This window comes from Mytilus californianus, unplaced genomic scaffold (assembly GCF_021869535.1).
Source record: "Mytilus californianus isolate M0D057914Y unplaced genomic scaffold, xbMytCali1.0.p SCAF_1, whole genome shotgun sequence".
NCBI lineage: Eukaryota > Metazoa > Mollusca > Bivalvia > Mytilida > Mytilidae > Mytilus > Mytilus californianus.
The window spans coordinates 29796300-29812702 of NW_026262581.1; the positions used below are offsets into that span (position 1 = coordinate 29796300).

Consider the following 16403-nt stretch of genomic DNA (forward strand, 5'->3'; position numbering starts at 1 on the left):
AAATAAAAAGAGATTGTGAATTGGTGGGCTGACACCTAAAACAATATTTGATTACACATAAAAATATTCAGTAATAAATTTCAATTATTTCTATGAATGTTGGGTTGGGGAAAATTCCAGATAATCATTGTATCAATGAAACAAATACAATTTGTAAACAAAATTATCAATGTTAATACGAATTCCTCAACAAATCAAATATCAACGCCATCTCTATGTCTGCCAACTGAACACAATTATTTAGCTTTTTCTTTGATAAGGATGTTTGTGAAGAGAAATTATAAATGAATAAACTGCCGGTTCGCATAGCCTTATAATATCAAAATATTGATTGTGCTCAAAGATAAGATGTTTCGAAACTGGAATTATATTTTTTGTTCATTTTGTCTAATAAATTTCTATTAGAAATTTCCTTTGGATGTCAGCGTTAAGAATTATGTTGTATATAAGATTGCATATTTATAGATTTTTCTTCGACATGTGAAATGAATATTTCTTGTAAGAGAAAAAGCTACTTTTGATGTCAATTTTGCAATTGTAGGAATTACCCTGATGAAGTCTGCTCTAGACAATCGTATGAATCGATAAGGTACAATCAATGCTCAAAACATTATCTAAAAACATTTATATCATTTTGAAAAACGCATGGCATCCTGTTCTATGGAAATACCTAGAGAGAAACGAATTTAATTAGTTTCGGATGACTCCACACGGGAGAATATCATTACATCAAGTTTAGTGTTTATGACGAACTGCAATAAAATTTTACGGATTACAATTCTAGGATCAATATAATTAGTTTGACATTGTCTGCTTGGTCGCAGCATCCTAACTATTCTAATATGACAATCATGCATTATATATTGGGTGGATAAGCTAATCGAAAATAAAAGGACAATGGATTACGAAGGAAATAGATTAACAAAAGAGGATACACAAAATAATGAACCGTGTTGTCTGACAAAAATATCTATATACTCTGCACTCGAACGACACTTTCGATAAATTCCTGGATTATTTCATGTATTCTCCTTTTTTACACTTTTAATTAAAAAAAAAACATGGAATTTCCACAAGGATGTATGAAATAGTTTGAAAATATATTTCCGCACTTTAATGAACCAACAATTTTTATCAGTGCTGCTGAATTATACATTATATGACAATAAATAATAAATTGATGTGTTTAAAACAATCCACGAAATTCCCTGTTGTGTCTGGCTTCAACGTTCGATCGACATCATTATTCCATGATTACAAGATAATAATTTAGACAGAGTTCGATAAACAGTGTGCATGGTACTGCACCGGCAAATTACCAGTTATTCCCTGGATGTGTTCTTCCGATGTATTACTATTCGAATGTTTCATCAAAGTAATTCGAAGACAGTGACTAGGTTTGATGGCGCTCCGATAGTACGTTCATTCTCTTAAGATAGGGGGCGGTATATCATTTCATAACACAAGGGAAACAACTTCGGTGTTGAGGAAAACACGTGACTTGAATTATACTATTTTCTGCAAATAAATAAAAGAGTCAAATAATCTAGTGCTGATCTGTAATGAAACTAAATATGGAAACGATTAATTGGAAGTTACTTTTCATATATGGATATTTTACTGATGACTCACGAGGACAATATAAAATTAAATATGATTTTATATTTCTTAAATAATTTGTTTATCAACGCTTAATAATTGAAGTAGAGTTGTTTAACAAGGAATATATATTCAAATGTCTGATCGGATATGCAGGATGAGGAGAAAGCGTCAAATTTTCTGGACGATGTAGGTGCAACTCCAATCAGAAAAAATGGATACCAGAAACAAACGGGTGACGATGAACGAATTTTGCTCAATGTTGGTGGTGTTCGACACGAGACCCACGTTTCGACACTCCGGACTATACCTAACACAAGACTAGCGCGTCTTGCTGAATACCATGTTCTTTCAGATAAAAAAGATGAATACTTTTTTGACCGCCATCCTGCTGTTTTCAATTCAGTCATTGATTTTTACAGAACAGGTAAGTTTAATTTATATTTTGCATTTTTCTTTTTGATAATTCATATCCTGGTCATAAACAAATGAAAATTATTGAAGTATATTGTTAAATATATACATGGAAGTACAAGTATTCATTTGTTCTATTCTGAAACTTTTATAATTTTTTAATGCCACCTTATTTTGGACAATATATATTCAACCATTTGTATAAAAATGTAGCTGTGTTGGTGGACCCATAAGGGATTAATATACAATCAATAAATACACATTTTAAGTGCATATCTGACTGTATATAGCTTGGATAATTTTAGCATCATAGATAAGATAGTCAAAGAATTCCATATTGCTATTTTTTTATTATTTCAACGTTTCTCTCTTTTATGTCTCGTTTTGCTAAAAAGTTTTGTTATTTTATTAGATGATAGGGTTTCTTTTAGCAGGTTCTGCTAAAAAGTTTTGTTATTTTATCAGATGATAGGGTTTCTTTTAAATCAACTGAAGGCTTGGAAAATTTCCTGTAATATGCTTGGAATTGGTCTTCTCCACTTTGTGAACATTATACAGTCATCTTTAATTTTGATATGAAATTTATTGATCGAATCTGTAATACACAATTTGCTTTGGGCTTTACAGCGACATGTACAATATTATATGTTCCACATTCTATAATTAGTAAATGTTAATGCAGATCAGTTAATTAATGAAAATGTGGTTATATGTTATACCCAAGGTGCAGAATAATTGTTCATCTGTGTGTTAACATAATGAAACTATAGTATACTCTGAATGGCAATAATTCTATATTCACCAAGAGAATAATACAGTTGCGTCATATGATGCAGAGGCGCGCGCTTGTTGATGCCATGGTTAGATTTGATTCCACGTGAAACAAACGTTTGTACAGAACTATCATGTCACGTGTCATACCATGGTGCTAAACGATTATGTGTTAGCATTTTTTGTCTTGGATTCCTTTATTTTTTGACGTAAATTGCCCGTTAGTATACGTTTTTCTGTACTATTTAAGATTTTCTATCCTAATTTGCGGCAATTAATTTATCACGATTTTCGAAATTTAATATTTTTTTTTTAGATAAGAGAATATCCATGATTTGAATTCGCATATTTTTTTTTCTTCTTGCGAAAATCACGAAAATAAATCGTTTTCTAATTTCGTTACTTTTACAGTTTTCATGTTAGCAACGGACAAGGGTAAAAATATTTTAAACTCAACTCAAGCTTAATCAGTTATAGGTCACAGTACGGCCTTCAACAATGAACAAAATCCATACCATATAGTCCTCTATACAATAAAGCCTAACTTCAAATAATGAGTTGAATATTCTAAATGTATTGGTCAAATATCAACACTCCACAAATAGACAAATAAGAATAAAAGATACAAAACTACTGGGTGCTTTGTTTTAAATCAGTAAAAAAGGAAAACTGAAATGAATATTAAACTCATCAAACATACCAGTCATATACCAAATGACTCGCCAGTGGCACTCGAAAAACAGTCGGAAGGCTGAATCAAAAACGTAGCATTGAAAGCCAAAAATTCCCCATAAATCGTGTTAAACCTGGCTAAGGCTATCTATATAAAACATTTAATGGAAGGAAAATTGTCCAGAATCAAAGTTGTTTGTAGTTTAAAGACGGTTGAGAATTCAATGCTGTAGTTAAGGCTCTTTATGTGAAGAAAAATCCTGTTTTCTTGGAATTTCCATACAGTTTATTTTCAAAGAATACATTCAAATCATTTTGTAATTGGACTGTTACAACTTGTACAACTTAATTATTTGTTGAAACCATCGTATTTGATTTTACAAATAATTTACAGCAACAACTGTAATAAAACTTTTAAATCAAGTTTGGGCAATTCCCACTGTATTGATTTCACTTCAGATTAATTTTTTAAATCCTCTAAACTTGACTAAAATCCACAATATAGAATCTGCATTTCTTTGAGAATTGACAACTTTGAATTTTTTTAAACATTTAATCAAATTACAGATGCTTCATAGATTATTGAAAGTTTTTGGAATTTATCGTATAAAAGATAGGAAGAATATGCCTAAAAAAACTAAAAATCTGCATTGCCTTTCCTATGGAAGACGGGTGCGGCCAATTTCGCGATTTTGCATTGTCATATTTCGCGTTTTCGCCTTTTTTCATATAGATATACAACGCGAAATCGTGAAATTGGCCGCATCCGGCTTCCATACTTTCTTTTTTTATTTTGGTTCTTGATTTCTTGTCCTAGTATCCTTCAATGAACAATTTTATAATTTTAATGTTCTTTATAATATTTTGAACGCTATCTGATATCCTTTCACCAGGTTTTATAAGTGTTCCGATATAGAATAATGGTTATATTAATACAATTAAGTGACCTTATCTCTTCTTTCATTTGACAGCAATACTATCTGTTTCACTTAGCTTATTGTCGTGTGTTATTTTGATACTGTAGCGTAAAAATATGAGTTCACTTATCCAGAGATGCATTTCCCTCCAAGGACATTAATATTGACACGACAAATATTGATTTAGACGTTAGTACTTTGCAATGCGGTGCAATCTCTATAGAAATATATGGTAGCAATACCAATTTCATTTTTTATTGTTTAAACTTAAATGATCTGAAAATTAAGAAATTGTCCTGAAAAGTGTAATTTAAAGTTAATTTAGCTGTTGTTGTTACAATTAGATTGAGAATTAACTAAGTCATTGGCTACTATACAGTAACAGTCCTTAGTTTTGATAATCATGTGTAAATTGCGCTTTAAATATTTTTTTTTAATTTCACAAATAGCTTTGATCATTGATTGTTACATATGTTATCTGAGTTCAGTGTTTCATGAATTTTCAGGAAGAAAACAATTTAACAATATGTTCAATAAGTAGGTTGTGCAAAATTAGTTGACCGGAATGAAGTGCGAAATTTAAACTTCAACTGGAAAAAGAGAGTATGTTGGATAGGGGAGATATTTTTGTCTTGCAACAGGCCAATTTCATATTCCTCGGTGTTGTTGCAAGGTTTTGTTAACGTGTAGAGAGCCTTCCACTTAACTTTACAAGGTATCTGATTTAACGTTCCCATTCATACCGGATATGGGTGCATAGTTACAGTTACATCCTGCACAGTCAAACGGGTGTGTTGCTGCTTATCATATTTTTTTTCGTTCATTATTTTGTACATAAATCAGGCCGTTTTCACGTTATAGAATTGTTTTACATTTGTCATTTCGGGGCCTTTTTTAGCTGACTCTGCGGATTGGGTTTTGCTCATTGTTGAAGACCGTACGGTGACCGATACTTGTTAACTTCTATGTCATTTAGTCTCTGGTGAAGAGTTGTCTCATTGGCAATTATACCACATCTTCTTATTCTTATATTTAGCATGGGTTTAATTGTTGGATAGGAGAAGTCCTGGAATTCACAAATTCAACGAAGACGGCATAGTTTAGTGAATAAAACACTCATCAAAGATACCAGGTTATTACTTGTTTTTGTCTATATGTATTTTTGATCGAGTTAAGCCATTTCAATTGACATTTGTTGTGATGTTACACTACTGTTTCAGGTTAGGATGAAGGTTGGCGCCTGTTAAAATGTTTAAACCCGCTGCATTTGTATGCACCTGTCCTAAGTCAGGAGCCTGTTTAGTGGTTGTCGTCTGTTGATTTGGTTCATAAGTGTTTCTCGTTTCTCGTATTTTATATAAATTAGACCGTTGGTTTTCCTATTTGAATTGTTTAAAACTAGTCATTTTGAGGCCCTTTATAGCTTGCTGTTCGGTGTTAGCCAAGGCTCAGTGTTGAAGGCCGTACTTTGACCTATAATTGTTTACTTTTTTACACATTGTGACTTGGATGTGGAGTAGTCTCATTGGCACTCATACCACACCTTCTTATTTCTAATAAAACATTTTTTGTGTCGGAAATAGATGTCGTTTCATAAGACCTTGTTAAGCTATTCTTTTGTTTATTTTTTGTAATGGTATCTTCTCCCTCATTTTACATGATGTTTAAAAATGAAACGTTCAAATGCAACTTGTGCAATATTTTTGAAACACTACTGCATAAATTAAGTTCCGGATGAATAACTCAAACATTCCATTTCTCAAAAGCATCTATATTAATTATTTTTATTAATATTATTACATTTTATGCTTATTTGGGGTGTCCCTTTTGCTGAAAGTTTACAATATACAATTCGGAGTTTTGAAACTCTTCGGTGATAAAAATAACATTTTTAAAACAGTACTAGTAAAAGAGAATAAATTGCCTTCATATCAATATATTAGTTAAGATGAGACAACATTACACTTTAACATAGACAAATCCTTTTGCGCGTTTGACCTGTGTTATGCTTTCATGTAAATCTTGGGTCCGACACTTGTTAATTCTGCTTTGCACTTTTCCCAACTCAACATGTCATACATGACATGATTAATATTTCTGCTTTATTGCAGAATGGTAATTTCAGTGCGTTTCTCCATCAGAGCAAAATGAACCCTGAAAATGGTCGGTTAACTTGAGAAACTCAAACAGTTTATAATCACCGTGTCCAGCTGAACAAATCGAAATTGCAAGCCTTCAGAACTAATTAAGACTTTAGGGTGAACTCGATTTAACAACTATAATACAACTATCGGAATCTTCGTAACTGCTGTATATGAGATTTAATAAGCCATGAGAGTGTCTAAACTTTTTACATTAGACATCTAGGTGCTATTGTGAAAGAATTTATAACTTGTATTTATTTTCATTCCTTGCTTGAAATTATGAAACTTAAGAAAACTAATGTGTATGTAATATTTGAATTAAATGGAGTTCTGCGCTACTTATGATATATTTGCTTTAATGTGTAATAACACTTTATCATTTATAATATTTTTTGTATATGTTGCAGAAATGAGTTAGTGTCTATATGTTTAAAATGAATCCTGCATTGCAACGAACCTCATTACACTCCAAAGCAATGGTAATTAAGTCAAATATTAAGTTCACTGTAATAGATTTTTTATGTGTTTATTTTGATTGATTTGATACCGTTGTTGGTAGGTTGTCAGACCCTGACTGTACGTTCTACTTTGGTATTTGCACGATTCTGACTGCAAAATTTTAAGGATTTTACTACAATAAGGATGCATTCTTCTCATGCATCCATCGTTGCCATTAGAACAGGTTGGCTGTTCTGTTAATATAAAATAAGGGGATGTGGTATGATTGCCTATGATACAACTATCTAACAGAGTCCAAAATAAAGCGGATTAAGCAACTATTGGTCACTGTAGGACCTCCGACAATGAACAAAACGCATGCCGTATAATCAGTATTTGTGTTAATATTTTTTTTATTAAAGTCCCTGGCGTAACAAAATATGAAAAATCCAAACGAAAACACAACAGTCTGATTTAGGACCAAAAAAAAATTGACGGAAGGCAAATATAACATACAACAACCAACGACAACAACTGAATAACAGGCTTGTGACAGGGTTAAACATGTTTGTGATCGTTCTACCATCCTCTAACCTTGGAGGGACCTCGGTGGCCGAGTGGTCTGAGTAGTCGAACTACTGTATCACTAGCCAGTCAACACTTTGGTTGTGAGTTCGAGTCCCGCACGGGGTAGGTGCACTCGACTCCAATCTTAGTTGACTAGGATTGTCGAAGGTCGGTGGTTCTCTCCGGACACTCCAGCTTCCTCCACCAATAAAAACTGACCACCACGAAATAGCACAATAGTGTTGAAAGTGGCGTTAAACACCAATCAATCAAATCAACCTAACCTTGGACATTTGTGTAAAAGCACAACATAAGAATAAACTTTAGATTACAGTTGGAAATGATTTGGGTCAGCAGATCGGCTGGAGCACAAAAACAACTTACACAAAGACAAACACAAAGACAAAGAAAAAAACACAAAGTTTCGAACTAAGATTATTCGCAGCACTGAAAGCTAGGTCACTATAGATAACGAAAAATTGTCTCTTTTGTCGTAATTTTTTGTTTAGATTTTCTGGTGTCAAACTGAAATATTCAAAATCTAGAAAGAGACAATTATTGGTGTTAATATTATATTTATTTAAAGTAATCAACCTCGGATAAATTTCTGCAGTAAAATTAGAGAATTTTTGATTATTTAGAGCAAACATGTCATCAATATATTAAGTGTTATTAGATTTATCAACTAAAAGGAATTTTGACGGATCTTTAACACGTTTTGCCATAACAATACAGGAATAAGTCTACTATTAAAGGGGTGCAATTGGTGCCTATATGAATAGCTACAACCTTCGATAAACTTTATTGCCCAAACGTTCACACATATTGTCAAGTAGAAAATCTACAACTTTAGTCATCTCATCACAGTTTAAGTAAGCATATCTAACATATTTACATTTTTTATTATAGAAGAAAGCTTTAAAGTAGTTGCAGAAATTAAAACTGCAATCAGGACCATTTAATTAGATCAGAAAACTTTTTTTTGATAAGACTGTATGGACGTGTTGTGTAGAGTATCGAAAGGTCATAATTGTCAATGACTTCAAAGGATCATCAAAAGCACGTAATTTATCTAAAACAACCAAATAGGTTTTTTAAACTTCGAAAATAATTAGTTCCATTATTTTCATATGCTTTTTTGCAAAGTTAATAAAAAGTTCTTTAATTTTAGTAAGTTCAAAGCACGGAAATATTAGTAGAAGAACACATACTTGAAGCTTAGATGAAACTTTAAACGATTGTCTTTTTTGTGTGTAGTTTAGGTAACCAATACACAGTAAGAACCTCCAAGTGTTCTTACTGTGTATTGGTTACCTAAACACAGTAAGAACCTCCAAGTGTTCGGAGGAGGCATTTTGCTGAGATATATTAGTTACATAACTGTTTACTCTTTGACTCCTTGTGGAACGCACGGCCTTGCATGTAGAAAATCTTAAGAACTTGCGTGTAGTATTTACGTCAGACCGCTAAGCATGTTTGTTTTCGAGAATAACTATTGAAGGTTAGTCTAGAATTTTTGTACTCTCTGGAATCGTTATGAAAATAACACTTTATAAATTTGATGCGTCTGAAAGCCAAGGATGTATAAGTACTTGATTACGAGAGGAACTATATGACAAAAGAGACCTACAAAGAATAGCTAAATTCATCAAAAATCAGTTGTGTCTGAGAAAATTGGAACTTTAGTTGATGTATGTTATAAATAATGTCAGTACCGAAGAACTTACTACCGAGCTGAAAATTCCATCGGAGACTATAGCAGTCCATCAGCAGCGGTATCGACCCGATGCGTTTTTCCACGTTTTATGAAAATAAATCAAAATTCCTGAATTTCGTAGAGCAGTAGGAGTCCAGGTCGACCCAAATTGGCCTTGGATACTGGGTCACTGCTCGACAGTAGCGATTCAAAGCACAGATTTGGAGAAGATCCAGAGTATACACAAAAAGACAATATACTAGTAGTTAGATAACCATAAAGACATACCGACAAAATTAGAATCAAACGTTTCCAATTAACAGAGGAAACATAGGAACATTGATAATACAATATGCTTTTGCTAAATCTGAAAAGTAGAGGATCGAATAATATTGATTACTTCTGTCTAGGATTACACATCTTTTTGAATTCTTATTAAGCTTTTATTAGAACTTGGAATCCCTCGAACTACTTCTTGGCGCCATATAAAGTTATCATCCGAAAGTAAGCTTTCCCCTGGTGTGCTAGATTTACATTCTAAAGATTGAGGATAACCGAATGTCAGATCATCTAATCAGAAATTCTTATTGTTATCTTGTCTATATTTGTTCATTTACGGATATTTTCCCGCTGATTATCCCTTCATAAGATTATTTCCTAAACTCTTTTGCGTGTGAAATGTAAGACCTCACCATGACATAAGTCGATGGAATTATTCAATGGAATGACAGGAGGTCATTCGGAGGAGAAATATCGAATGTACGGAATGCAATTATAACATTATGATGTATTAAATAGAATTTGACTTCAATGATTAAAAAACATGTCTGTTATGAAACGAGGCGTTGTAAACATAACCGATCTTCCGTATATTCATACATATTATATTCTCTTTTGTATTTGTGATTAAGGCATATCTAAATACATGTCGAAATATTCTAAGTCATTCTTCAAATAATTGTCTACCTAATCGATGGTAATCATATTAATCATAGAGAAAAGTTCGATTTTTATGGCTGAGCGGAGGAAGATTTTGGCAGACGATAAGATTCGGTTGTGTAATTTCTGTCATTTTTACTGAGTGGAAGATTTAATTCATTACTCAATAGTTATCAAATCAATATATACTGGTAAATTAGAATGTTTCCATGATATCATGCTTAATTTTGTACAATTTGTCTGATGAATGTTTTGCGGCAATTGTGTAAAAAAATCTTTTAGCTGTTTGAAATTGCAGAGCAATTCTCTATAGAAGTAGTTAACAACCAGCTGCTAAGGCTTAAATAAGGTATCATCCTGTCTATGTTTGCAATACTGTAATAAAAAAAGGACCTGAGATTAATTTTAATTTGAAATGTTGTATTTCAATTTTTGTGTGTACTATTGAAATGTGCAGAGGAATGTATTTATTTATGACATACTCTTTGACACACATGTATTTATATGTCGTCGCGATTTCGAAAAAAAAATGTGCTTACTTAACATGTATTAGTTTGTGATTAGGTCAGTTTAAGGGGAACCACTAGTGGTAGGGCAATGATATTTGGTATGCAGATGCAAAAGCATTGGCAAATCTCATTTCCATGGAGATTTTTTGGCTCCACCCCCTCTGTCATGGTCTATTGACTTTGAATGTTTTGCATAGTTAACATATTAAAGTTTGTGATTATATCAGTTTAAGAGGAACCACTAAAGTTAAGTCAATGATAGTATTAGCGTTTGCAAGTCTTTTTCCCATGGAGATTATTTGGCCCCCACCCCATACCAAGGTTCATCGACTTTGATACTTTTACATTGTTTACAAGTTAAAGTTTGTGTTTAGGTTAGTTTTTAGAGAATCACATATGATAAGTCAATGGTAGCTGGTATGCAGTTTTATAAGCATTGGCATTTCTCATTTCCTTGGAGATTATTTGGTTTTGCACCTTTAGTCATGGTTCATTGACTTTGAATGAATGTTTTTGTATAGTTTGTATGTTTAAATATTGCCATTTGCATTAAATATTTGCATTATTATCAAAATTACAAAAAGGCGAAGCATATCTCTGTGTCAACAGTTTATTTTCTTTTTGTTTTTTTATTTTTTTTTTTGTCATATAGCTAGTCACGTGTTTTGGTACTTATACATTTTTGGCTTTCATATTTTTTTATTCGAGCGTTCCTTAAGAAGTGAAATACAGAAAAGTGCTTCAAACGCATATAATTTATAAATTTTATTTACATTTTTTCCAAAATCTAAGAAAATATTGGGAAAATTCGCTTTGGAGCTTTATGTTTTTGGGCATATTTCGAACGTATCAGAACTATCAGAATTTATTTTATTCAGAAGAACAAGGTAGGATCTCTAATGTATAATTGAACATTCTTCTTCTTATAGCTTTAGTGCCGGTATGGCGTATAAGAAACATCAGTTAATAGTCAATCCAATTTTCTGAAAAGATCAAGTTGTTTTAGAAGAAGAAGAAAACTTGACTAAACGAATACCCAGCATTATACATTAAACATTATTTAAATGAATTTAAATAATTCAGATATGTAATCAACTTTTAAAATGTGTTCCGTTCCGAAAAGTAAAAGTACATAATCATTAATGATACAAATTGAAGGCTTATTATATGCGTTTCCTCTGCGAGGCAAGGATTAATGCTCACAACTTATAATGCAACTATTGCTGTCTTAACCATGTTTTCCCTAAATGTTTTACAATAAGATTGCTTGGTGACGTATTGGCAAGTTAAATTTTCTGATAAGGAAAAAGACATTTGTTCAAATCCAATTTTGTCCTGAACAAACACAAAAAAAACCATTTATCAGTGGTTGTATTTCAGTATTAGTTGTCTATTACGACTCTGTTTTTCTTAATAAGTGTAAATATATATAGTAAACAGAACAGTTGTGAAATAAATGTACAAACTATTAAATTACGGGTTCTCTTTGATGAAATTCAGATACCAAATGCATTAATCGAGTTCTTTTTTCTAAATTATTCCATAGATTTTTAAACGGAGATACCTTCATTGAATACAAGGACACATAATATCCAGAAAAGCGCTGCGGACGCATTACATTTATAAAATGTCGTTTTATTTACACAACCTTCGACTCGGAAAAAGGACATAACCCGCTTGGATATTCAATAAAAGCTATAAAATATCATGAACCTCTGAAATCAAATGGAAGGCCTGAACTATTGATCTTATAAACCGGAAATGGTTAAAACGCATAAAACACGGAATAAATAACGGAGTTAGTGGGTTTTTTAATTTGATGCTGCAATGTTGTTCTATTTTGACCGAATTGATACGATTACCGCCAATAAAACAGCTATCAAACAAATATTCAATAAAGTGGTACATAGGCATAATTTTATACAGATTTAGGGACTACACCGTTATTTTTGTTTCTTTACATCAGACATGTGATTCTGGTCACATGTCTGGTCACAGGTCGACATCAGACATCTGACTCTGGTCACAGGTCGACATCAGACATCTGACTCTGGTCAAGGGTCGAGGTTAGAAATATGAAGTCAAAATTCAACAATCAAATTCATGAAATTATTTTACGGTTTCTTTTGTCTATGTTTAAACGTTCTTCATATAAGAATATTTATGGAAGACTAATTTCCACGACCTGATTAATTATCCTGTTACATAATATTTTCATATATAACTGGATTAAGGGGTTTTCCCTTTTTTCGTATTGTTCTTTCTCTCTCATTGATTATTACTTGTGCAATGAAGCATTAATGGTTTATATGTCATAACCGTGCAATATTACAAACTAATGGAATTTTCCTGCATTGAAATTTCCTGCTTTTATGTTATTACATAAGCGTGTTGTGCAATAATAAATCCAACATATGGTTGCTATCAAATGACATCCCCGTCAATGTTCAGTTGCTAAAGAATTAATGTTTTGAAAATAAATATCCACATATTAATATTACAACACATCGAGTCAAATTATTGACTTAAGCGACCAGATTTTCCAATAAAGATCAGCTGTATATTGAATGCAATACTAAAATGCCATATGAAGTATCATTCAGGATAAATGTCGGGGTAATCTGTAGTGTACTTAGTCTGACCTTTTACTATTATCATATTGTACTGAATCCTTTAATGTCAATAAATGTCAGTTTGTCTTACAAGGAAATATATATCCAAAATTTGTCTTGTGTTGATTAAAAGTTCTAAGGTATAATTTTATTACCTCAAACACAATGAAAATTGGACGACTTATAATCTAAAAAATCATAATTTTTTTTTCAATTTTCAGACAAAAAGGCAGAAGAGACATAAGGACACTCAAAAATCATAAGTCGACAATAGCATGTAGTATAACAAAAAATATTTTTGTTTGATGTTTTTCTGCTTTGTAGCATCTAATAAGTAAAGCCCTTTTCAAATGATTTTTATCGTTTTTTCTTATGTTGTGCTTTAACACCACAGTCCCAGTTTAAGGGGAGGGTTGGCGCCTTCAAACATGTCTAACTCCTCCAAATTCTGTATGTGCCTGTCCCAAGTCATGAGCCTGTAGTTCAGAGGTTGTCGATGGTTCATGTTTGTCATATTTGTTTTTCGTAAATTGTTTTGTTATAGATTAGGCCGTTCATTTTCTCAATTTAATTGTTTCCTTTTTTTTCGTGTCGGGCCTTTTAATTTTAAAGCCGACTATACGTTATGGGTTTTTCTTATTGTTGAAGGCTGTACGGTTACCTATAATTGCTTACATCCACTTCATTTCAACTTTGGTGGATAGTTGTCTCATTGGCAATCATACCACATCTCCTTATTTTCATAGTTTTGTCCAGTACAATCAAGACATAGTTTAAGACAAATCAAGTCAAGTTTAGACTTTTTCTGGACTGTTTTAGGAAAAGACAGTACAGTTTAAAGTCCTCAACTTATGATCATGATGACAAATATTTTCAAAGAAACACTGTACTTTATTATATAAGAACAGAAAAGAATATCAGGATCCCCAGAGAATAAATGACATTTTCATGTTTGGAATATAATCGATGTTCAACATATGTTTCAGAGCTTATTATAAAGCTGCACTTCTAGTTCCATCCTTTGTTGTGTCGTAAAAATCAAAAGAAGTATTGATATTTCCGTCACAACTGTCTTATTATTATGAAGGTGTTGTGTCCGTTTTAGACACCTAAAAGAAGTATTGATATTCCCTTCAATACTATCTTATTTCTGTGAATATATTGTGTCCGTTTTAGACAGCCATCATAAATTCTCAAAGAAGCATTTTAACAGTTGACAATGATCTTGTATTATTTATGAATTATACCGTTTATAAGCTTTTTATAATATTTCAAAATATCTCATCACCTTATGATTGCTTATGTGTCGAAGCAAACTGTGTAACATGGTACTATACATATATTATGTGGTTCTATTATGATTTCTCGTTCTCTGAATGCGCTATTTAACCTCAAATGTCTTTAGAAGTTTTAAATGAGACTACGTAAACAAATTGTATAAAACAGTAAATGATTTGAACATCAGGGCCCGTATGCATAAAGCTACTTAAGTTAAGATATCCAATCGTAATACTAATTTATCGTAGGACATGTAGAAAAATCCGTCCGTTCGGAACAAATCTTAACTTAAGTAGCTTCATGCATACGGGCCCTGTACATAAAAATGATAACATGATAAGATATTTGACAGTACAATAAAACACACCAATCGAAAATACCCTATTTCTTCGAACAACACATGGTCCAGGTCCTTTCTCTTCTCACGTCTTATTTTGTCCTTTACTCTCTTTTCTTGTGACAAAAAGGACTCTCTTTAAGCTAACGAGTTAAAGTTTAAAATCAGACATCAGTCTAAGATATTAGTATATAGATGAAACTCGATACTAAACTAGTTTAACCCCGCCACATTCTGTATATATGTGCCTGTCCCAAGTCAGGAGCCTGCAATTCAGTGGTTGTCGTTTGTTGTTGTAAATCATATTTGTTTTTCGTTCATTATTTTGTACATAAATCAGGCCGTTAGTTTTCTCGTTTGAATTGTTTTACATTTGTCATTTTTGGGTCCTTTTATAGCTGACTATGCGGTATGGGTTTTACTCATTGTTAAAGGCCGTACGGTGACCTATAGTTGTTAATTTCTGTGTCATTTTGGTCTCTTGTGGAGAGTTGTCTCATTTGTAATCATACCACATCTTCTTATTTTCATATAAAATGCTAAAACAAACAAAAAACACTATTACACGTATAAACAAACAATAATTATATATAAATCTGATAATACAGTTCAGATGTAATAATAAATTTTTTATGGAGATTTTGGAAATGGAAAGAGTCCATTCACAGATTTTTTGTAGTAACAAATTTAAAATGAAATGGTTTTAGCTTTCATACAATGTATTACTACTATTTCGATTGTAGAATAAATGTATAACAAAACGAGGGGAAAGTTTATTCTAGTATTTAAAAAAGAAACTTGTTGCTTTGATACTAGTCCAACAATAAGGGAAATTTCTCTCATTATTTAAGGAAATTAGCTTGTCTGATATTTTCATTGCATAAATAATTGTCTAGGCAATTGCTTAATAAACTTAATGCCTTAAATTTTTACTTATCAAACTTTAAATGAGAACATAGGGCATAGTTCACTGACGTTTTAAAAGAAAAAAAAACCTCTTATATTAACGATAATAGTCAGTAGTCAGAAATTCTAATAAAATCTTAACCTTAACATCCCGAATGCCTAAACATAAAAACATTGAATTCTCGTGTAAATTTGCATATATCGTCCATTTATTCACTTATCGATGTCAATATCATGGAATTACAAATTCTATATTTGATCATTCTTCCAACTACGATTTAGATAACTAATTATACTGATTGTACAGCAAAAATCTGTCATATGAAATGGATGAAGATGTTATTTATGATCATACTAGCATTAAATGATATGATACTGATCCATGATTAAGTTAACTTTATAACTAAATAAAAGTCAAATTTGTAACTTTAAATTTTGTTTTAAAAAACTCGCTATGTACATGGATGTCACGAATTCTTAAATATGTGACGTTTACTGAGTGATTTGGGAAATGAAACAACTGGAAAATCGATTTTTTTTAATATGGTAACAGAAAAAGTTCTTTGGAAAGTTCTTTTTTTTCAATCAATGATTACTAGACCAA

The 16403-nt window shown here is 31.9% G+C and overlaps 1 protein-coding gene across 1 annotated transcript in view; it reads left to right on the forward strand.

The window, feature by feature from the left end:
- The first annotated feature begins 699 nt into the window (after positions 1 to 699).
- LOC127701167 (potassium voltage-gated channel subfamily C member 2-like) overlaps positions 700 to 16403 on the forward strand; it is a 68501-nt gene continuing 52797 nt past the window's right edge. The window contains exon 1 of the mRNA XM_052204995.1: positions 700 to 2026. Within this exon, the coding sequence (XP_052060955.1) occupies positions 1750 to 2026 (277 nt within the window). The 5' untranslated portion in view covers positions 700 to 1749. The remainder of the gene's footprint in view (positions 2027 to 16403) is intronic.